We start from the raw sequence: 23,048 nt of genomic DNA, 5'->3' as shown, positions 1-23,048 counted from the left end.
AGATTAACCTTTTGCTGCTTTTTTCTGGTTTAAAAATCCTTTAGTGACCATTAGAAGAAATTGTTTTGGAGGTGGCAGAAAACCTTAGAAACCATCTAACTTTGTACTCTTTCTGTTTTACAGAGGAGAAGGCTAGAGCATAAGTCCATAATTTTTACTAAACTTCAATGCCTCTCCTTTCTGAGAAAAACAACATAGACCATGTTGCTACTACATGAAACAGAAGAACATGGCACTTCCCTGACTACTGGATTTACCGCCCTAGGAAAATAATTTTACCTCTCTGTACACGGAAAAATCATCTGCTCTTAATCACCTATTTGCGATAATAAGTTCTACTTAGCAATATTTCATTGTATTTAGAGGAGGAGAAGCATAATATGCAATTGTCATCTTTATATAGGAAAGCAGCCCATTGCATACACCTCCTGAAAAGGACAGACCACAGTGGTTAGAGTTGGGGACGGGGACACAGACACACATATACCACTCTCAGCCCAGAGAGGTAATGATGTCCAGAATCACTACCTGCTCTGTAGACTATATTTTCTCAGTTTCCCTATTCCTGATACTCTGACATTTGGGACTCTGATCCTGGAGACAAGGCCCCTTCCAGGGCTCGCTCGTTCCTAGAGACAGCAGACGAGGCCCCTGGGAGCCCACCTTTGACGGGCAAACCCACCACTCCAGAGCACACGCCCCCAACCACCTCCTCCATCTAACCCTCCAGCACCAAGCCAGTACTCCCCCTGCCCTAAGTCACACCAGGGCCAGGTACCAGACAACTAGGGACTACCCCTATAACCCCGAGCCTGCTCCCCCATTAATTGTTCAAACTGTCCAGTCCTAAGCCTGTTCAGCACACCTGCCCTGCCTCGCCCATTCTGTAGCATGAAACCCTGATAAAGCCCTGGGCCATGCTCTGTCCTCTGCCCCGTCTGGCACTTCCCCGTGTGGCCCTGCAGGGTGTGCCCTGAGTCCTGTTTCTAGGGACCTGTGAGTGTGAACTTCTTCCTCCATGACAGTCACTTCTGTGTCTGCATGTCATACCACGCCTGACTGAAACAAATCCTGGGTACACACTTAAACATACCTTCTACGAAGCTGCCACCAAGACGCAGTGGCTGCTGTCAGGAGGTTAAATGACAGCAATGAATCGTCTTAGGAAAACCAGGCCAGCATCTGTGAGGCACCATGGAAACTCGGACACAAAGATAACCCTGCTTTCCAAGTTGTAAATATTTTGTGTGTGCATGTGATGCCAAGGAACTTGTAAAAAGGGTATCTAATTAATTCAGAGTAAAAAAATCAAGCAAATCCCTGCAGTCCTGGCCATGGTAGGAGAGTAGCAGCTGTTGCCATCCACACTCTATTCATTAATGAAAGCACGGAACATTCTGAGGACCATAGTTAGAGTGGGATGGCGGGGCACAGGCTATAAGGAGCTCATGGGTGAACTGAGGCTCCAGGTAGGAGCCAAGTCATGCAGGGCCACATATGTCCTTGGAGTCTGTCCCGCAGGTGCTACGGAGTCACTGAAAACATTCACGCAAGAGAATGACGTGCCAGGTGTGCTGCTGGAAAGACTGTTCTGGTACCAGGTGGATGGTGAATAACGGTAGTGCTAAAAATTTAAAATACTACGTGATAGTAAGACTTTTAAAATTCTAAGAGATTTCTAAGAAAATCTAAGAGATTATACCAACAGTCTAAGCCAAGGGGTCAGGAAAATCTTTGTAACCAAGAATGAAAACTTAGAGGTTACAAAGATAGAGATAAACTTATCTATTACTTAGGAACTTAAAACTTTTATATGGCAAAGATACCAATAAACAAAGTTAATAGACAGATGAAAGCTTTAGGGGGAAATCTTCCAATTCAGAAGACAGAGGGTATCTATCACACACAAAGATCTCTGATAAATTGACAATTAGGTGGATAAAAAACACAACAGAAAGATGGACAAAGGACTTGAAAAAAAACATTCACAGGCTAATGACTCTGAATTGATAACAAACATATTTTCACATGTCCAAATCCATAAGTAGTCAGGGAAATGCAAGTTAAAGGTACAATGAGATATCACTATATGTAAAAGACTGCAAAATCAAGAAGAGTCATTGTATCAATTGCTCATGGGAATGTATGTATTCATCACTGTCCACAAAGATGGAACAAATACAGATAGTGTTAAGAGTAACAGTATCAAAAAGTAACCTGACCACCTCTACCAAAATTTAAACTGTGTATGCACTTTGAATCAGCAGTCTTCCTATTGAAAACCTAAGCCACAGAATTGAAAGCACCCATTTAATGCGATAAATGAAAGGTTTCTTTTGCAGCATTGTTTATAGGGGCAACAGCTGGAAACACACTGAGAACTCGTCAATAGTAGAATGCTTAATAAATTCTGGTGTGCTCCAGTATGGAATGTTATCAGCCATTGTAAAAAGTGGATAGAGCTATGCCAGGTGAGCAATTGTTGAGTGAAAATTATAAGGAATAGAAAAAGACAGAATTGAGAAGACATTCGGTGTATTAGTTAAGAACATGGCCTCAGACGCTGCATTACCGAGACTCAAATCCTGGCTCTACCATCTCTTCCCAACTGTGCCATTCTGAGAAAGTTACTCCATCTCTCTGAATCTGTTTTCTCATCAGTAAGATGCCTTGAAGAATTGTTAAAAGAGTAATTAAGTCATGACACACAAAGCACTCAGAACAATGCCCGGCACGTCAGAAGCACTCGATGAACATTAGCTATCATTATATAATACCTGGTTTTAAAGCAATGAGCAGAAATCTCATACGTGCAAATGTATGCAGGGTCCCCCCATCTTCCCGTTTTGTTATTTTTCTCAGTGGTACTTAATCTTTTCAATTACCAATATACTTATAAGTTATTTATATACTTTGTTTTGTCTGTCTCTGCCCCTTTTAGAATTCAAGCTCTGTGAAAGATGGCGCATTTTGTGCGTTCTGTTACTGCTGTGCCCCTAATGCCCAGAACAGTGCTGGGCAGGTGGCAGGCACTAGAAAAAAATATTTGCGACTAAATGAATGAATGAATAAGTGAATATGTATATGTATATATTGCTGGGAGACTGTTCTCCCTGAGTCTCTGGTATCGCTGCACATTTTGCGAGCAGAGGCTCTAGCCGCTTTTGTTCTGAACTATCTTTGCGAGGATGTTTGTACAGTGAACAGCCTTGGAAGACAGGTGGTATCTCCCTCCAGAGAGGAAGGCATGTTGGCTTTATGTCCAGAGTAATAAAGAAAGCTTCTCCCTCTGGGGGGCAAAGATCAGGTGGGCTTGGTGCTCATTGTTAAAGAGTCAAGTTCCCCAAGCCGGGGTTGCTGTCATGCAATGCAAACCAACTGCACTCGCGGGAGCCATCTGGCCCTCTCTGTGTCCCCATATGGGAACTGGGGAAGGTCACACATGCAGGTGCTCTGACGGCTGCTCTCACTGTGAGTAATAAGTCGTCCTTTGCCTCTGACCCTGGAGTCTCCAGTTACCTGCTGGCATCCATGAAATGGTAACAGATTAACTTATTAGCTTGTAAGTAGGGTAAAATCTCAGCCCCTTCCCAATTCTTGATACACCTATGTATGTATATGTTTGTCTAGGAGTATGTGAACATGGAGAAAACATGAAAGAATGAATTCTAAGTTAACAAATTTGGGGTGTGGGGAGGTAGGATTGGGAGAATCAGGGGAGGGGAGGGGGAAGAGAACAGCCAAGCTATAAACAAAAAGAATACACAGTCTCAGGCCAAAGAAGATGGTAATGATTGTGACATTGGTAATAACAAGAAATCGGCATCGACTCACACACCAGCCAGATGCAGGGAGGGCTTGAATAAAAGCCTCGGCAGAGCCTCAGGGCACGTCCCCACATTTGGATATTCCATGGGACGCACAGTAGTAAGGAAGAACTGAGATCATTTCAAATAAGCTCTTACTGTTTCTGGACATTTGCTCGAGTTCCAAACTATCAGCCTCCAACAGACACGGAGAGCCTGCCCAACCCTCATCGCCTGATGCTCTGATCTGCAAACGTGGATTCTTTGGTTGCTTTAGTTGTTTACTTTATAACAAAGCTTTTATTTCCTGGGTAAGGATGTCATTAAAAAATCAAGGTTATATTTAGGTTTTGTTTGTTTTCTTTTAGAAGGTCTTTGATACGCCACGCTTTGTCCTTAATAGTCCTACCGAAATAACCAGTTCTCTTTCTAGAAAAAAAAAATCCACTTAAAGGAAGCCTTATAAAAAAGAATTGGCTATGCTGTTTCATGTTAGAATTCTTCTGCAAGCAACCATATAAGATTTGGAGGACCCGCAAGCAAAGCGGATGCCCGGTTCAAGACAAATAGAAGAGTGAGGGAGTCGACTTTTGAGATGTACCGTGGATATACGTACCAGCCTCTGCAAGAGCCGGACTTGTCTCGGGACCCTGAGTGCAACCTGTAAAAAGAGGAGAGAGACATAAAACATGACTGTGAGGTCATTCTTAATGCTGCCTCTGGGTGGTTGAAATCTTTGTCTTGAAGCTTCTCTGTATTACCTTGGGTTTCGACAAATTGGCATGTATTGCTTCCATAGTAGAAAAATGATAAGGATATTTCCATTTTGACAACTGAAAGTATAACAGAAACTATTTTAAGCACATCCTCTCTCTTATATCCCCTTCAAAAAATATATATACTATTGTAAATTACCATTCTAAGCCATGATAGAGCCTCCTGTGTGATAGAAAACAGAACAGAGAGATAGAAATGTCAGGATCTAGGCTGACATCCACCCTGCCTCCAAACGAGGACAAACGATTCCTAGGAGGATGTGGGTTTCAGATTTCTAAAATGACTGAGGTGTCGGAGAGACCCTCAAAGGAAGGCCATGCTACAGTTCCTGGGCAAGTTCCTTCCCAGGTCTGCAGGTTCATCTCGGGCCTTTCCCTCCCTAAAATTGTGGAATAGTCTGGAGACCACTTAAAATGACCACGGCCAGCAGAGAAGCCCAGCCCCTCTCAGGTATTAAGTTCACTGATTGATCTAAAGTATTTGCTTTGAAGTTTCCTCCTTTCTAAACATTTTCCAAGAAAATGAGCATGCTTTCAGAAGAACAAGAATAGTTGGCTTTTCATTTTTGAGATGACTATCTGACATCCTCAGGGACCACTATGGCTACTTCAGTCCAAGTTTAAACTCAGCTTGATGCAGAATCAAAACTTCCCCTGGTACACACAGATTCCCGGTGCCTGTGAGGATTGGAAGTGGAAATGGCCCTAATGTCATCATCATTGTGTTTTGTTAGGAGTTCCTGGTCCTTTTTACTGTGTGTGTGTTTCCCCGTCGCCTTATAAAAAACTGAGGGTGAAGTTTGGGGACAGAGAAGTTAACTGATTTTCAGCTTCATGGCAAGAACTACCATAGTCATTTCAGAGCTTCCGCTCACTTGCTTGGGACCCCATGGACTTAGGAGCTGGCTCACTAGAATGCATTTGGTTCTACCCAGCTGAGCTTATTTCTCTAGCATCAGAACAGAAGGTGTCCAGACCACTATATTTATTAAGAAACATTTAAGCCACGATCTCTGCCATCCAAGACCACACTATCTAACTTTCAAAAAAGAAATATACCCGCGAAAATGTAATAGACAAGGGAAGTGTTAGACATCACAAAGGAAATGGGAAAAAGAAGAGGTCACTATGTCCCTAAGAGACCGTGAAAGGCTTTATGTTGGAGATACAGCTAGAACCAGCTGTGCAGATGTTCGTGGCAGTGGGAAGAAAGGGAAGAAGTTAGAGAGAATCAGCTTCCATACAGGAGCTGTGCTCAGAAATACCAGCTTCAAAGATCTGTCCTGGCTCTTTAACTCCCAGGGACCAGGCAGCATTCACTGTTGGGAAACAGAAGGGCAGGTAAGGGTTTCCTTTGTGCAAGCATCATCAGAGCCGTGGCGTTTAAAATATCTGCATCCGCCCCATTATCAACGAGTGCAACTATAGGTGACAAAAACTACAGGCCGGGCGTGGTGGCTCACACCTGTAATCCTAGCACTCTGGGAGGCTGAGGCGGGAAGATCACTTGAGGTCAGGAGTTCGAGACCAGCCTGAGCAAGAGCGAGACCCCATCCCTACTAAAAATAGAAAGAAATGATTTGGACAGCTAAAAATCTATATGGAAAAAAATTAGCCGGGCATGGTGGCACATGCCTGTAGTCCCAGCTACCCGGGAGGCTGAGGCAGGAGGACCACTTGAGCCCAGGAATTTGAGGTTGCTGTGAGCTGGGCTGACACCACGGCACTCTAGCCCGGGCAACAGAGTGAGACTCTGTCTCAAAAAAAAAAAAAAAAAAAAAAAAAATTACAGGTGCTGCTTAGATGTTTATAATTTGAATGATAAGGGCTCTGTTTTTTTCCCAGGAGCTATCACAGCGTGGGATCCCAATTGAGAGAGGAAAACAGAAAAGCCCTGAAAACATTCCCAAGAGTCCATCAGTGGGAAGGAAAAACAGGGCACAGAAAAAGACAAACAAAGCTGAATTCTTCAGCACACACCTTCCCTTTTTGGTAGGGATGCTTTAATGCCGTGGTTGACCAGAAGAGAGATGTAGAGGCAGGGTTTATATCCGCTGCTCTTCCTTCTGCTCTCTGTCACTGCATCCATGGCTCTAGATCCCATACCGGATCCAAGAGATGCTACACTTGGTCCAGCCTCAGCCAAACACCTTCAACTGACTGAAGTCACGGGCTCCTAGAGGGATCTGTACGAGGAATTTATCTACCAGTCAGCCCCTATTCTTCTGAGGGTATTCTGAAATCCTGACACCAAGACCCAGCAGCTAAGGAGTCAGTTCTCTTAGCAATCCACTATAGGACCTGGAACAAAACCAAGGGCTAGACATTGGGAAGTCACACGAGATGCCATTTGTCATGTGGGCTGAGAACGGTTGGTCTGGGAATATTCCTATTTGGGTAATTTGACATCACCTTCCTTTGGAGTAATGTCGCTGCAAATTATTCAGCTGTGAACTATTCTCAATTTGGGGTGCCTAGAACCCCAGTAAATGGAAGAAGAAACTTGATATTTCAGCAAAAATTCTGAACAATTTCCAAGTAGATTAAAAATTTTAAAAAGTACTGGCCTTAGGCAAGTCACCTTTTTTCTTTTCCTGTGAAAAATCAGGAAAATGGACCTTGCTTGTGGGAAAATAATGAGTGGTTCGGAATGCCTCCCTGACACCCCAGAAAAGCTCAGGTGTTCATCATGGCCCCAACTTCCCAGATCGGCCCTCCTGTTGCTTGGATACAACAGCAGCTCTGATGGTACACAGGGATTGGGGGAAGTGCTGGTTAGGAACACGAAGGCACATACCACTCATCACCCAGTTCTCTGGACTTCCCTACCCCTCCTTTCCGCCCCCAAGAAAGGGGATATGTCTGGTTTGGGAGTGAGCAAATCTCTGGAATTTCTCCCATAACATCCTCCTTCCTCTCTCAGCTCTGCAATCCCATCGCAACACTCTCATCAGTGCACATAAAGGAGACATCACTGAGTGGCCTGCAGCTTACCAAATCTTTCACTGGCTTTATTTTTTAGAGTTAAAAAACAACAACAAAAAAAACAGTTGTCTTGATTCTCTCCTTTTTTCCTAAATGCAAAGATTTGGTTTTGAGTGAGAATTTATAAGAAATTAAAAATCTAAAAACTTCCAATTCAGGTAATTAGATCCATAACACCACAATATATAGATGTTTGAATTCTGACCAGCATGTATTGAACACTCTCTAGGTACCAGGAGCTACAAATAAAAATCAAATTTAGACTGGACGCAGCGGCTCACATTTGTAATCCTAGCACTTTGGGAGACTGAGGTGGGAGGATTGTGAGACCCCATTTCTGCAAAACAATAGAAAAATTAGCTGGGTGTGGTGGCCCACACCTGTAGTCCCAGCTACTCAGGAGGCTGAGGCAGGAGGATCACCTGAGCCCAGGAGTTGGAGGTTGCAATGAGCTATGATGATGCCACTGCATGCTAGCCCAGGTGACAGTGCAAGACTTAGTCTCAAAAACAAAACTGCATTTAAACAAATTAAGCAAAATTACAAGTGTGAAAGTGGCTTGCTATTTGGAGGAGTCATTGAGGGCCCCAGCTTTGGCGCTTAGCATACCTGGGCTCTAATCCAGCCTCTGCACAGAGTAGCTTGGATCCGTCACTTTTGGGAAAGGACTTTCCTGGTTGTCCTCCCTAAAGCAAGTGCACTAAGACCTTGCTGTGGTAGTTGGAGATTCAACTAGGCTGTGCACAGATACTAAAAACTGCTAGTATTACTTGAGTGTTTACTATACACAAATGCTTTCCCTGAATTAACTCATTTAATTCTCACAACGACCATAAAAGCAGAACTGGAATTATTATTTTTTATTTAATAGTTGATTATTATTTAAAAGCTAATAAATGTAAGCTTTGGGACCCTGCCCCCCTTGTATAGGCCCCTAACAATAGGCGACATTTCTGGTGTTTATCGGATTGTCAAAATGTGTAATCTGGTGTGCTTCATTTATTTTTATTGCACACTGAAGGTTGAAAACCACTCCTGCCAGTAGTCATTCCACTCTGGGTAATACTGTTTGCAGATGACAGAGGGTGAGAGGCGAAGCAACCGGAATCGAAGGTGTTAGATTCCAACTGAAGGCACAGGACAAATAAGAATTGCAATGTAATTTAATAGCCACAGTCTATTACATTAAACTTTGCATGAGATTTGCATAACCTGTTCCATTTTAAAAATTAAGTTTACATACAATTTTAAAAACCATAATTATTGAGAATAGAGCACTCACTACATTCCCAGGTTCTGTTAAAAAATGTAAGTATATTAATTCTTTCGTTCTTCACAATCCTTTTAATTAAGTAATCGCATCATCTTCATTCAGAGACAGAGGCTGACAGACATTAAGTAATTCCCCAGCAAGCGCAGAGCCAGGATTTGAACCCAGGAAGTCTAATGCCAAAGCCCATGCTCTCAGATTCTACATCACAAAAGCTAAATTTAAAAAATATATAGAGTAGGGATAAAAGATAAAATTGCACATTTTACCTAAATTTCACAGAACTTTATATCTTGGGTTTTAAATCAGGTTTTTCCTGATTTAGTCATTTTCAAGGTAAATAAATACTCCTGGGGGTTGAAGACGGCACGAAACGACTAAAATGGGCCAAACCCACGTATTCCTGTGAAGCAAAGTCCAGCGAGTGCTAACCCTGCTTGGCCTTGGAAACGCCAGAGTCCCATTGGTCTTCCTGGTTCATAAACAGAATCTTTGTTTCAGCTCATCCCACACTCTCCTGGCTCCACCCTCCAAAAAAGCTTCAAGATCTTTACCCTAAATTCCTTCTGTCTGCACTGCAGCTGCCCAAGCCCCTGGCAACAGCCAGCATTCGGTGCTGACGCAGTTTGAGGCACTTTAGGGGCATTCACTCGTTCAGTCCTCACAACCCTCTTATTTTTCCACATTTTACAGAAGAGGAAATCAAAGCGATGAGGACCTAGCTCAGGGTCCCAGAGCTGGTAAGTGACACGACTGGGAATCAAACCTGGACTTCGTGGTGCCAGGTCTGTGACCTTAACCACTTACGAAAACATCTCCCAGTTATTGAGTGCCGGCTGTATACCAGGTCCTTAACACAAACTAGCAGCATCCTTACAAGATGTTAAAAAGGAGCTGTGTCCCCAGCCGTGATCAACAAGGAAAAGGCGGCTCAGAGACATTAAAGGGTTTGCCAGAGCCACACAACCAAGTCGACACCAACCTGTCTGTCTGCACCCAAAGCCTGCACTTCTCCGACACCACCACGAAGCCTCCTGGGATTTTTTTATTAGCTACACCTGCTGACAACCTCAAGAGAAAATTGCCATTACCCCCATTTTACCCACACGCACATTCATAAGACAGGGTCGGCGTGAAAACAACCATCTGACGTTTGGACAGTTCGTCTTCCAGATCTGCTGTTCCAAACAAGAAACGTGCTATCTTCTTCCCGTCACGCGAAAACATGCGTAAACTAAAGGACTTGACATTTAAATGATATGTGTGGCAAAAGCACTATTTGAAGTGTGATAGAGCCACTTTGCATATAATATTTTAATGACATTCACGTGAACCTGCCTTACCCTTTCCCAAGAGCGTTCCCAGTCATCAGACATCGTATTGAGATCCCACACCTGCAGGTTGTGTTCACCTGTGACACTAAGCCATTTTTCTGCCTGGATCAACTAGGAACAGCAACAACAAACTGTCCCCACACATGGTAAAGAAGAAATCTTGTCATTAACTTGGGGGCTCTGTCTCAGAAATTAACAACGACTGGCGGAAATCTGCGCGGATAACAGGAGCCGAGAAGAAAACCCGGTTCCAGGGCTTGGAAGCCGCGGGCGCGACTCTGCGGGGAACCCAGGCAGAGGCGGGCGCGCGGCACAAGTGACCCACGCGTGACCAAGAGCGGGGGAAACTCGCAGGCAGCAGGCTGGGCACAGGGACGCCGCGCAAGGCCGGGCGCGGGATGCCTCCTTCCTCACGGCCAGCACCTGCCAGAGGGAGCCCGGCCGGCAGCCACGAGGCCCGGGGAGACGGAGGGAGGGGACGGCAGCCGCGCCCGGGCCCCCCGGGCCCCCCGGCTCTCCCACTTACTTGCTCCGAAGTGTCGCCCCAGCTCCGCGGCTCCCCCTGCGCCCCCGCGCAGAGGGGCAGCCCCAGGCACAGCCCCAGCAGCAGGAGCATGGCGGGGCGAGGCGGCCGCCGCTCCGGGACCGCGGGACGCGCAGGGCAGCGCCAGGGCTCCGGCCGCCGCGGGACGCGCTCGGGCCCCGCCTCCCTCCCCGGGCCCCGTCCCCACGGGCCCCGCCTCCCTACCCCAGGCCCCGCCCCCGAGGGCCCCGCCTCCCCGGGCCCGAGTCCGAGCGGGATTCCCTCTGCCCCCCGGGAGAAGGGCTACTCCAGGCCCCGTCCCCCGCCCTCCCATGCAGCGTGTGACACTTTAAGGACCAGACTCTCCCTCTGCGGAGCCTCCCGCTCGCTTTCCACCTGCCAACACCCCTCCCCAAACTCTTCCTTCTTCAAGGTGCGAGGTGCTTCTTTGGAGACATAATTCCTGTCGCCAGGACGCAGGAGCAGCCCACGCCCTCCCCAGCTGGCCTAAAACCTGCAGGAGACCAGCTGTCCTCTGCCCAGAGGGCAGGACGTTCCCCTCGGGTTGGCCACTGATGCTTAAAAGTTAAGACTAAAGGATGCAACTGTAGCCAGGTGCAGAAGATATTAGCAAGATTGTCCCCTTTTAGGCTGTTCTGGCACAGACGACAGAGAAGAGGAAAGTATATTGGCATCGTGTGGTGGTATTTCTAATCTTTTCTTAGTAATCATGAAAATGAATGTCATTATGTATCTTAGTTACAAACTATTGGTGCTATTTCCATCCTGCCTTAGGGAGAATTATCTACCAACCATCCACACCTGGCTTTTTATAGGGTGCCAGGTTTTTATCTGGTAGATACAGAATGTAAATGAGCTACTTGTTTGTTTCATCTTCCAAAAGACAATCGCCTCCAAAACAGTTTTTGTGTCTCTGTGACAATTCCATCTAATAGATGAGGTGCATAACAGGACTTCAGGGCCAGGGACTGGCGAATGGTAAATGTGGATAATGGAACATCGATCCTGTGGGATATTGTGCCGTCATTAAACAATAATCACAAGGTGTCTAGAAACATGGACAATGTGGACAGTGTAATCTAAAGAGAAAATCAGATCACAAAACTGTATCAACGGTGCAATTGTAATTAGGTGGAAATACATATGCAAGGACATAAGAACGAGGAAAAAAACATTAAAAATGAAAACAGTGGATGGGTTAAGTTTTTGTGGTATCGCTTCTTAAAATATTTACTTTTGTTGAAATGTTATTTGTTCCACAAAGACATAAGGAGAGGTTAAAATAAAACAAACATGTTGCTACTGTGAAACAAATGAAAGAAAGCCATCGTCAATGGCAGTTAATCATTTAATAGCTTAACCACTGACTAAAGAGCATGCAACCAACAGTAAATAATAACAGTAGCTGATCCCACAAGGTCTCTACAACAAAACCACTTAGAAATCTTGCAGCAAATCATGTCCACGTCCTGTACCTGTTTTTAACCAAGGAGAATAATCTCAAATCTTCTAGGATCAGGGTTTGCCTATTTTCTCCCAAGAGAAGAATAACTATTTGTGAACTGAAAGTTAAATTGGACAAAGCCAGGTTATTTGAAAGGAGACAGTAACTGCAGCTATTGTTTGAATCCTATTATTTCAATAGAATAGAGACTCCATCTTCATTTTCCCATTCCTACCGTCCCTCTCTCTTGAAATGCTGAAAAGGGCCGTTCTCAACTATTTCACCCTTGTATCTGTCCTTTTCCAAATTTGTACTGAGTTCTGCAGCAGTCCAACATTAAGGAGAGTGAGTTTTATTTTCTTCATCTTGGAGGACCCTCCGATTCTACTCTGGGCTCATGGGTCATTAGGTTGGTTTTAAGGTTGGTTTCTTCCATTTGGATCAGAAGTTCCCTGAGGACAAGCAATCTCTACAACTTCTAGCACTGTGCTAAATAATAGAGTTAGCTCTTAATGACCTTTTAGTGGACAGGAAGCACGAGGCGGGGGCGGGGGCCAGCCATGCTGGGGTAGAGGGGCTGCGCTATGGTTCAAACTTGGCCACTAATGAGCTATACGACCTGAGAGTTTCTGAACTTTGTTGCTTTCCAACTGTGGTAGTTCAGTGTTCTCTGTGCCGCTTGAGCATCTGCGTGATCATCTCGGAAATAAGATCCAGTGAAAAGTTTTCCAAGACTGTCCACAAGCATAGGCAATGATTTATAAATAAGCTTTATTAGTAAGGCTGAAAAGAATCAACTGACCCCCAAGAAGCAGACATGTTTGAATAAGGGCCAACATGGCCCCCCACACATGTGTCCTTTGATCCTATGTTTCTCATTTTACTCCCAGGAGGAGCTGATTTTCCAGTTATTAAACACATAAAAGCTCAAAGCTAGGAAAGACCCTAGGGCATCTGGCCCAAAGCTGATTTTTCCAAAGAGACACCTCTGGGGGCTTTCCCAGGACGGCATGCCCTTGGTGACCAATCTCAGGCAAGGACCCAGGCATTTGTTGGCAGCGTCTGATCTCAGTGACAAGGGATTCAGAGTCCAAGAATGAGCAAGAGCTCTTCTTCCAGGCCAGGGGTGCTCCCCTGTCTGTACCAGCTATTTCTAGGAATGGATCCCCCAAGTATCTCAATGATAGACCAAAAGATTCCAGAATTTTAGGATTCTGGCGTTTATGAGCCATTTATCAGCTTTATCTTTGTCTCCTACTTGAGACTGTCCATTGCTGGGCCCAAAGCCATGGCCAAACTAGCCAAGGCTGAGAGTCAAGCGGTGAAAGCAGGTTGTGTACTTCTTTTCTTTTCCTCTCCCTTGAATTTACACCCTGACACCCCACAGTTCCTATATGCAGCTACGGCACAGTTCAGGCCCCCAACCCGCCCTCCCCTTTGAGCGTCTGCGAGGCCACTGTTCTGTTCCGGGCCAGCCCTTTCTGCCCGCCCTGGGCCTGCACCTTTTTTATCTACTTATATGGCCTTGTTTTTCTCTTGGACCCCTGACAACTTTTTATAATTGCTACAGTTTCTTACAACCTTGGTGTTCTGTGTTGCTTTTTCCTTGATCAAAGGGCGTGGGGAGGAAATGGGTTCCTCTTGCTTTGGCTGAGTGATTTCTCAGAAGCCTGACTCACAGGAGTAGAGTTATGCCCACTTTTCATCTATTTACCCACTTTTCATCTATTTACCAAGCATTGCGTTTTGTCCGGAGAGAAGATCTGTGAAAGAAGAAATGGATAATGCAGTTTTTAAATTTATGATTGATGACTGGCTGAGTTAATCAATTGTTCACTTAGTATATTTTATTTTAATTATCTGCTAACAGATCTGAACTCAATTAGACTCTCATTTCCTCATGGGCAAGGAGTATGTCATGTTTATTTTGATATCCGTGGTCTCTGGTACATATTCCTCTCCGAAGACATAAATACTTCGTCTAAGGTCTTGCAACCCATCAGTAGCTATGCAGATTGGTGTTACAGAAATTCCAAATAAAATGCACAACATGAAGAGCATACCATTCTAACTAAGTGTTCCTTATTCATTCAACAAACATTTCTCAAGCTCGGGTTACATGCCGGATGCTGATAGGGTGCACAGTGATGAAAGAACACAGAGCCTGCCCTCCACGGGGTCTCGGTTTAGTGGGAAAGACAGACGTTTGAACAAAGACCTGAGTGCCCTGTTAGTGGCGTGAGTGGCACTTACCAACCCGACGAGATCCGGGAGACACAGCACGATGTTGATTCTTCCATTGCCAAAAACATTCTAGGATACAATCCTCCCTCTTCATTATCTATTCATTTTTCTGAGAGTTATAATTACAAACACTGGGGAAAGACAACTGAATTTTAGACCCTCAGTATATATTATATCAGATACTTAATCTTCTCTTAGACTACTGGATTCCTGAGAGTCTTAAATTCTGCGTAGAGGGAGAAGCAAGTTCTAATCCACCCATTTCCACACCCTCACCCCTATTTTTCTATCCCAAACCCTTGTTCCTTCAAGGATCTCACCCCAAAAACTCCACTCTCTGAAAGTGCTACAGCCTTTCTCCAAACACACGCACTAAAAATATTTCTCTCCCCTGAAAAATGTTGAGGTTTATAAGATGCAGTAATACATTTTTATTATGTCCCTGAAGTCATCACAGGACGCAATTAGCATGAATTTTGACTTATTTCCTGGACGTGCAACCCCTCAAAAAAATAATGGAAGCCAGCGCTGGGCGCTTTGGCACTAGCTGCAGGTGCCGTCTGTGCTGTCTTGCCTGCGCATTCGCGTGCAGTGCAAAGCCGGGGAATAGTCCCGAAGAAATATCTACTAGTTGAGCAATGGCTTGTCCCTATAGAGAGACTAATTAAATACTGAAAAAAATCTTAGTCCAAACTTAACGATCACTTATATTTTCTTTTAGAAAGATGCCTTGAGCCACAAATTGTATCCTTGTTTTCTGGGCTTTAACCTGGGATCACAGAAGATTTGGGGCAGCACAGAGGACTTGCCGATGCTACAGAGTAAGACAGAGGTTCAGTCCAAACTGCCTCAATCCCAGATTCTAATCTCCCCACCTGGTGCTATCTTTGACTCGCGGGCATGAAGACAGAAGCCAGAAAAACTTGAAGTTAATCCAGAGGGTGTGTTTTCTCCCTGAAGTATTGCAGGTGCTTTTCAGACAGAAGTTGGGGAGAGGGGAGGCTCCAGAGAGCTTTCACCAAAAGCCACAGATGTGTCTTTGGAGAGGTTTTGGCGAAAGCAGGGCAGTGTTGGGTTTGTGGTTGATGCCCAGAGATACATCACACTCCATCAAACCAAGACCTAATAACAAGGTGTCGTCAGGTTCTTTAAGTGGTGCTGACGGGCTCGGCGCTTGACGGGCTGTGTAAGACGCGTAGCAGGTTTGCATCTCACAGGAACAGACTTGCTGAACAAAAATATGTAAGGCGGCTTTTTTTTCTCTACGTCTCGAGGTTATCTTCATGCTGAACCACCACCTCCTGAGCAAACTTTACTCTTGCCAATTCATGATAAACCATCAGTGTGGATTTTTTTTTTAAAAAAACCAAATGATGTTTTCTTAGTCAATTTAGGGTTCTTTGCCTTCCCAACTCTCCGTTGGATTGGTTCTAGGGTCCGTGCTGTCTTTAGGGAATCGGGTGGGGGATGAGGGAGGGGTCACTGGTCCTCGGTCATCACCTGTGTTAGGGGCTGAACGTTCGTATTCCCCCAAAATTCATATGTTGAAGCTGTAACCCTAATAATGATGGCATTAGGAGGTGGGGCTTTTAGGAGGTAATTAGGTTTAGATGAGGTCGTGAGGGTGGAGCCCTCATGATAGGATTAGTACTCTTATAAGAAGAGGAAGAGAGACCAGAGCTTGTATTGCATTCTCTTCCTCCCTCTCTCTCACTCTGTCATTCTCACTATCTCTCTCCTTCTCTCCTCCCCCTTCCCCTATTGTGTGAGGACACAGCAAGAAGGCTGCCATCTGCAAGCCAGGAAGAGAGCCCTCACCAGGAACCAAATCAGCCGGGGCCCTGACCTTGGACTCCCTAGCCTCCAAAACTGTGAGACATAAAGCAGCCCAAGCCGACCAGCACGACTTGTCCATGCCGGCTGTGCACCACCCCATCTGGCTTAGAACCATGTCTGCCTCTGTGCTGGACTCCATTCCGTGGTTCCCGTGCCCATGTGGCCTCCAGTTCTAAGGGCCATCCCCTGTCCACCCCAAGTCCCCTCCTCCTATCTGCAAGGGCTGTCCGGGTTTGCTGAGTTTCCATACAGCATCCCACCCGCTCAGACACCGAGGGAAACCTGGCTCTTTCCTTCCCCATCAGGAGCCAGGGCTTGTTGAAGAGTTCACAGACATAACACCAAAAGCATAATCCATAAAAGAAAAAATCAATAAATTGGACTTCACCAAAATTTTAAATCTTTTGTTTATAAAAGACCCTGCTAAGAGGTTTTTAAGTTAGTGTATACTTTACAACAACTAAAAGAGTGGAATTGGAACATTCCTAACACAAAGAAATGTAAAATGCCAGGTAAATGGCAGGTACCCCAATTACCCTGATTTGATTAATTCACGTCATACATCTGTATCAAAACACCGCATGTATCCTGTAAAGATATACAACTATTATGTACCCATAATAATTAAAAATAAAATATTTTTTAAAGAGGTTTATCATTTATTTTAAGGAATTGCTCACACAATCGTGGAGGCTTGGGGAGTCCAAAATTTGCAGGGTAGGTCAGCAGGCTGGAGACCCAGGCAGTGCAAGTCCAAAGGCTGTCTGGCTGTGGCAGAATCCCTCCTGCTCCCTCCTGCTCGGGGAGCTCAGTCTTTGCTCTATTCTGCCCTTCACCTGCTGAGACGAGGCCCACCCACACTATGGAGGGCTGTCCGCTTTCCTCAAATCCAACAATTTCTATCAAAATCTCACCCAGAAAACACCCTCACAAAAACCCTCACCACATGGTGAAGGTACTAAATATCACTGAATCGTTTCCTTTAAAATTGTTTCATGCTATGTGAATTTCACCTCTACTTAAAAAATTAATAAAAACAAAACAAAACAGACCAGGTGTGGTGGCTCATGCCTGTAATCCTAGCATTCTGGGACGCCGAGGCGGGAGGAGTGCTCGAGATCAGAAGTTTGAGACCAGCCTGAGCAAAAGCGAGACCCCGTCTCTACTAAAAATGGAAAAATTAGCCAGATATGGTGGCGCACGCCTGTAGTCCCAGCTACTCGGGAGGCTGAGGCAGGAGAATCTCTGGAGCCCAGGAGTTTGAGGTTGCAGTGAGCTAGGCTGATGCCACTGCACTCTAGCCAGGGTGACAGAGCGAGACTCTGCCTCAAAAAATAATAATAATAATTCTAATTTATGACTATGATTTTGGAGAAGGAAAAAACACGATCGGCTCTAGTGATATTAGCTGTGTATTTATTTAGTGCCACTGAAGTACAGCCCCTTATTATATTATTATTCTAAAATAGTATGACATGGACCTTTATGTCCACTGCTTGCATGTCCCACTGGCCGCCAGCGTGAGGCGCTATTTTACTTTCCAGTCCCCAGTCCTGCCCTGAGCACAGGTTCTTAACATCAGCTCAAAATAGGTGAGCACTTCACGCCATCTAGTGGACACACGTTTTGAAGATCATGCTGACAGCATCCAAAAACCACACAGAGATCTATGAATGAACATAACAGAAACATTTTGAATAAAACTAGAATCTTACCCCTCAATAAGTAGCTGCTCCAAAATTATTCTTGCAACTTCTCCCAGGTTGTTGTCCTTTGTTCCTGATTCCATACAGCAGCTTCCTACCGAAAGCACCCTCCGCATTTCTACAAGAGACCACACTCCTGATGGGTCGACCACAGAGGTCTGTTTTCTTCACAGTATGCGGAGGGGGCTCCTGGCAGAGTCAGTGGCCCGGGAGAGGGGTGCAGGCGGGGATGGAAGGTGCAGATTCGCGATGCCTAGTAACCTTCCTCAGCTGAAGTCACTCCCCTCGCTATTCATACAAGTGCTGTCTGAATGTGCTCGTCCATGCTCCGCGCCAAGTTCAAGGGCCTCCCCAAGGTTCTTGCAAATTCTGGGGCTTATTTTCATGGTCATGTTGGGTCTTCTTCATGTTCAATTCCAGTGTCAGAGCTTTCCTCTGGCAGTAGACACTTTATTCTGCACCAGCACCCAGTTTCCTCCTACTGCCAGGCACGGGGAAAGATTGCGATTCCCCCGCCACCTGGAAGTTAAGCATGGCCATGCGCCTTGCTGTGGCCAGTGAACTCTGAATGGAGGTGACATGCAGCACTTGCGGGTAGGAACATTCAACCAATGTCCCCCTCTGTGTTTCCCTTCTCCCTGACTTTTTTTTAAATCACAAATCAAGGGTGGGCTTGTGTATTTATTTTTATTTTTGCATGCATACATACATACCCACACACACACGGAGTCTTCACATTGTATTGTGGGACCATAAACATCATCACGGAGGCTGCTACTGTGCAAACCAATCTTAATCAAACGGAAAAATTACAATTATTCATTGTCCTTTAAAAATTTTTTTCAAAACATTAAAAGCTCTCTTACTGCTGACTATAAATGCATAGGAAAATTTAGAAATAGTAAAACTAACATTTATTTAATATACCATACACTAAAACACGTAAAACACTGAGAATTAAAGCACTTGATTTCTTTGTTAAAAATCTCATTCATGGCAGCCTGAACAAGGCTCCTTCCCGTTGGATATCTCCGGATCCTCAGTGAGCAGCTTGTCTACTCCTGGGGAATTATCCCGTCCTTTCCTAAGTCTGGACCCATTTCCAACTTTTTGTTGTGTGTGTTTTCCATGGTCACATATCTCCAAGAGTCCCTTCAGATGTGTTTCTTGCCAGTGTCATGTTCTCCGAGACATCATCCTTTTCATCACAACCCCTGCCCCATTTCCGTCAGTAAATCCACCTTCTCACACTTCTGGCTGCACACCTGGGGGCTTGCCGCACACTCCTCTGGTCAGTTATTTCTTCTATAATTCTGTTTCCATTCAAACCTAAATTTCACTCTCAGCATTACGGATTTTGGTTTCCTTGCTGCAAGTTCATCTTTACTGCCCATTCTCTCTTTCAATCACCCATTTTTGTAAAGTGCCACATGAGTGTGTCCCTGGGAGATATGGAGGAAGCACAAAGACCTGCTTTGCTGCCTGTGTGTGTGATCTCAGACGGACTCTAGATATGGCAAGAAGCTAGACAGGAAGAGAGTAGGTGCTCTGAAATGTGAGAAATGAGAAGGTGGCTTTTTCTAGCTTTCTGTTGAATTATGGAATCTTCACAGTCCCTGGAGTTCATCTTCCTCACTATCCCCAATGCAAAGTCCCTTCTCTTCCTTCCAGAAATCTGGTCTTGCAGTCTCTATTTAGAGTTTAGACACTTCAATAACAGACACAGCATTGATAATAATAGTAACTAGCTGCAATAGCAGCTATTTAATGAGACTCCGCTATGCTCCAGTTATTATAAAGATCTTTACATGCATCGCTTCAATTCACCTTCATCAAAGGCCATCATTTCCATTTTTGAGGCAGAATCTCTTATCCCCTATTTTCCTTGCAGTGGATGAAAGATGGCCCCAAATTGTTTGCCACTCTTTGAATCAGAGTTGGAGTTTATTTCTCCTCCCCGTGAATCAGGGCTGTCCCTGAGATTTCATTTGCCCAATGGAACATGACAGAAGTGCAACTGTGTCATCTGCAACTTAGGAAATCTGCAGCCTCCATCTCCGCACACGCGCAATGCCCCTTCTTGAAGCGCAGCTGCAGTGCAGGGGGAAGCCAGGTGATGGGCGGAGGCCACACCCAGGAGAACCAAGATGCTCCCGTCAATAGCCCTGGCTGAGCTCCCAGCCACCAGCTAGCACCTACTGCTGCCTTTTGATGAGCTATTTTGGATGCTGTACCTCGGTTGAACCTCTAGTGAACGGCAGGTCCAGCCAACTCCACATGAAGCAAAAGAACCGCCCGTCTGAACCTAGTCAGCCCACGGTTTCAGGAGAGAGATTAAACTGCTGTGTTGAAGCACTAAGTTATGCAGCAGTACAGAACTGGAATATTCCAGAGGTACCACCCTCTGGAAATACAGTGATTAAGCTCACCTCCATGGGGCACTGTGGGCCAACATACTACCAGGAGAGCCTTGTCCTGGCCCGATGAATCCTGCCAGACTGCAGGAATGTGCCAGCCGGTGCCCAGCGTTCGTGGAGTGAGTTCTAGAACGGCGCAGTGCATCCATTTGAGCTGTCTCTGTGCTCAGCGTTCCTGGCAAGCTCTGCACCCTGCTCATTCTTCTGCCGTGTAGACTGGCCACGTTCTTCCAACTTCTGTTTTCCTGGACTCCGACTTTGTTCTTCCATTCTGGCAAGGAGTCTCCATAGAACAACAACCCCCTAATTAACCTCCTCTGGCTTCATAGTTGTTGGGGCTACCTCATCATCTCATTTTTGAACAGCTTTTTCTCGAACTGTGTATTAATGTCACGTCCTTGCAGGACACAGTTTTCAAATATCTAACTATCCCCACCAGCCTGGAATGGTTTACCTCTGATTTATTAAAGTCCACCATAGTATTTCTTTCAGAATTGGGTGCAATATTTTAGATGTAGTCTACACCGAAGAAGGCACTGAGACTTTACTGCTTCTAGATTTATGTTCTCCGTACCTTCCTTTTCATCATTCAAGTTTATTCCAAGTATATTTTAGTCAAACAGGTTCAGGTGAATTACAGGGCCCTGCGTCTCACCACTAAATTCATTCCTTCAAGTTAACGTCAATCTATTCATCGAAGCTTTTCTGGTTGGATTTGTTCAAACAACGGGTTCTGTAATTAACTGGATGAAAATTCATTCCATTTTCATTGTCCACCTTGTCCGTGATAAGTACATTACAACCAATCTGTGCTTGTAGCAAATCTTAGATTTCCTACTGATTTTCACACACAAAAAAGTGAATATTCTTGTGGCACTTGCGGTAGTGATTTCCGTTCTATAAACCAGGAGCATTTAAGTAACAGTGGATACTTTCAACTCACCAGCACGGCAGGGGTGGTGGGTGGGGAGGATGGAAGGTTCCAGACCCGGTGACCTGAACACACAGCCTACCCTGATGGGAACTGTCGTGTTTCTGAACATCAAGGGAGAGCAAACAGTGTGTTTTTCCAAGACTGTAAGATCTGGAGATACACTATCAGCATGGAAAGAGAAGTGTGACCCAGCCTGCCTTAGTTTGGTGTATTCTGAGATAATTCTGAAAATTAGATTAAAATCATCAAGGGATGAAATGATTGATGGAAGGTGCCATAACATTGAAAAATCTCAATCATTTTTAAGAAAAACATGCCTTAATTCCCCAGAAGCATTATTTCAGCAAAGAATGACAATTGGTGACAGGATTTTTCCATGGGATTCCACTGAGGCTCCCCCGGGCTTGGGTGGGAGCTCACCCAGTCCACCCTAGACAAAAGGGGTATCTGTTTTCTCCCTCCCATTATTTCAGAAGTTGTGTTTTCCCAGCAGATATTGCTGTGCAATTTCAAAGGCCAATTTTTAAATTTTTTTGTAGAGGTGGGGTCTCACTATGTTGCCCAGGCTGGTCTCAAACTCCTGACCTGAGCGATCCTCCCACCTTGGCTGTGATGATCGGCATGAGCCAACTCACTCAGCCTCGACTGTCTTCTTTATGTAACTTTTTCTATTTCTTTCCCTGGTTTGTTCTCTTTACCTTTATATTATGAGTCATTTTTAATATTTACATTTCATAGATGTCTTACAAATTTGACATACTGGTCAATTTAAAAGTAGATAGCTGAGTGACTGAGTGTAACATCTCAATTTATTTTAAAATATCTTTCACGTTAATCATACATCTCATTTTCATGTATAATTTATTATTGTATATTTTATTACTTGGACAGATCTATTACTATTTACTTTAAAATTTTATTTTATTATCTTCTTGCTCCAAATATTTCATTCCTAATCCTAGATTTAATTTTCTCCTCTGACTTTCTTTTTATTATTATTGTTAGCTATGACATCTATTTTAATATGCTACTATCTTTGTAACCCCTGTTTTCAAGTATTTTGAATAAATAAGATAGAATGTAACCCAATCTCAACTTTTAATCTTTTAATTTGTGTCTTGGAGATAAAAGTGTAATTCTTAGAGACAGCATATGATTGAACTTTTCTAAAAAATAAAGTCAATAATCCCTCATAATCTTATAAGTGAATTTGATCTATTGCATTTTATATTTGAACCAACACTTCAAATTATTTTTAGCATGTGGTTGAATATAATAGAATCATAGTTCCTATTGTAATGCCAACATATTATGTATTTTAATTTGTAAATTTCTCTTTTTTGGCATTCTTCTTGGCTTTCTCTTTTCACTTGCCTTGTTTTTAAAATGAACTCTAAACGATTTCCCTTCAAACAAAGTCAGAAGACAATTGCAAACAACTGACCTTTGTCCCATGTTCAAGCTCATCCTCACAGAGACTCTGTACAGGACAAGGGAGGCTGCCGAGTCCAGGTAGGATAGGAACTGCCAGAAGGAGCCCTAAATCACCACATCTCAGAGGCCAGAGCAGACCTTCTGCCCTCTAGCTGGTGCAAGTCCTCCTGTGCAAGTGACCTCTTAAAGAGCAACTGTCCCAGCCTGCAGTCCATGACCAGGTGCTGGATCAGAGAACACTGGGCGAAAGAACACTGAGATGGCAGAACTCACGCGCTCCGTTCTGGGGAAAGAAACTGCCAGAGACAACGTGGGCAT

General features: G+C 44.6%; 1 protein-coding gene and 1 long non-coding RNA gene across 2 annotated transcripts in view; both read right to left on the bottom strand.

The window, feature by feature from the left end:
* ITIH5 (inter-alpha-trypsin inhibitor heavy chain 5) overlaps positions 1-10,882 on the bottom strand; it is a 66,845-nt gene extending 55,963 nt beyond the window's left edge. Inside the window, exons 1-2 of the mRNA XM_045536201.1 lie at positions 10,698-10,882; positions 4,423-4,467 (exon numbers count right to left, since the gene is read on the bottom strand). Of these exons, the coding sequence (XP_045392157.1) occupies positions 4,423-4,467; positions 10,698-10,787 (135 nt within the window). The 5' untranslated portion in view covers positions 10,788-10,882. The remainder of the gene's footprint in view (positions 1-4,422; positions 4,468-10,697) is intronic.
* A 7,677-nt stretch (positions 10,883-18,559) lies between these two features.
* LOC123626920 overlaps positions 18,560-23,048 on the bottom strand; it is a 31,930-nt gene continuing 27,441 nt past the window's right edge. The window contains exon 3 of the long non-coding RNA XR_006731074.1: positions 18,560-18,736. This is a non-coding gene — a long non-coding RNA (uncharacterized LOC123626920). The remainder of the gene's footprint in view (positions 18,737-23,048) is intronic.

The sequence above is a fragment of the Lemur catta genome, chromosome 1, assembly GCF_020740605.2.
Source record: "Lemur catta isolate mLemCat1 chromosome 1, mLemCat1.pri, whole genome shotgun sequence".
NCBI lineage: Eukaryota > Metazoa > Chordata > Mammalia > Primates > Lemuridae > Lemur > Lemur catta.
Note: the sequence above shows the minus strand (reverse complement) of the source record. Positions and strands in the feature narration are given on the sequence as shown.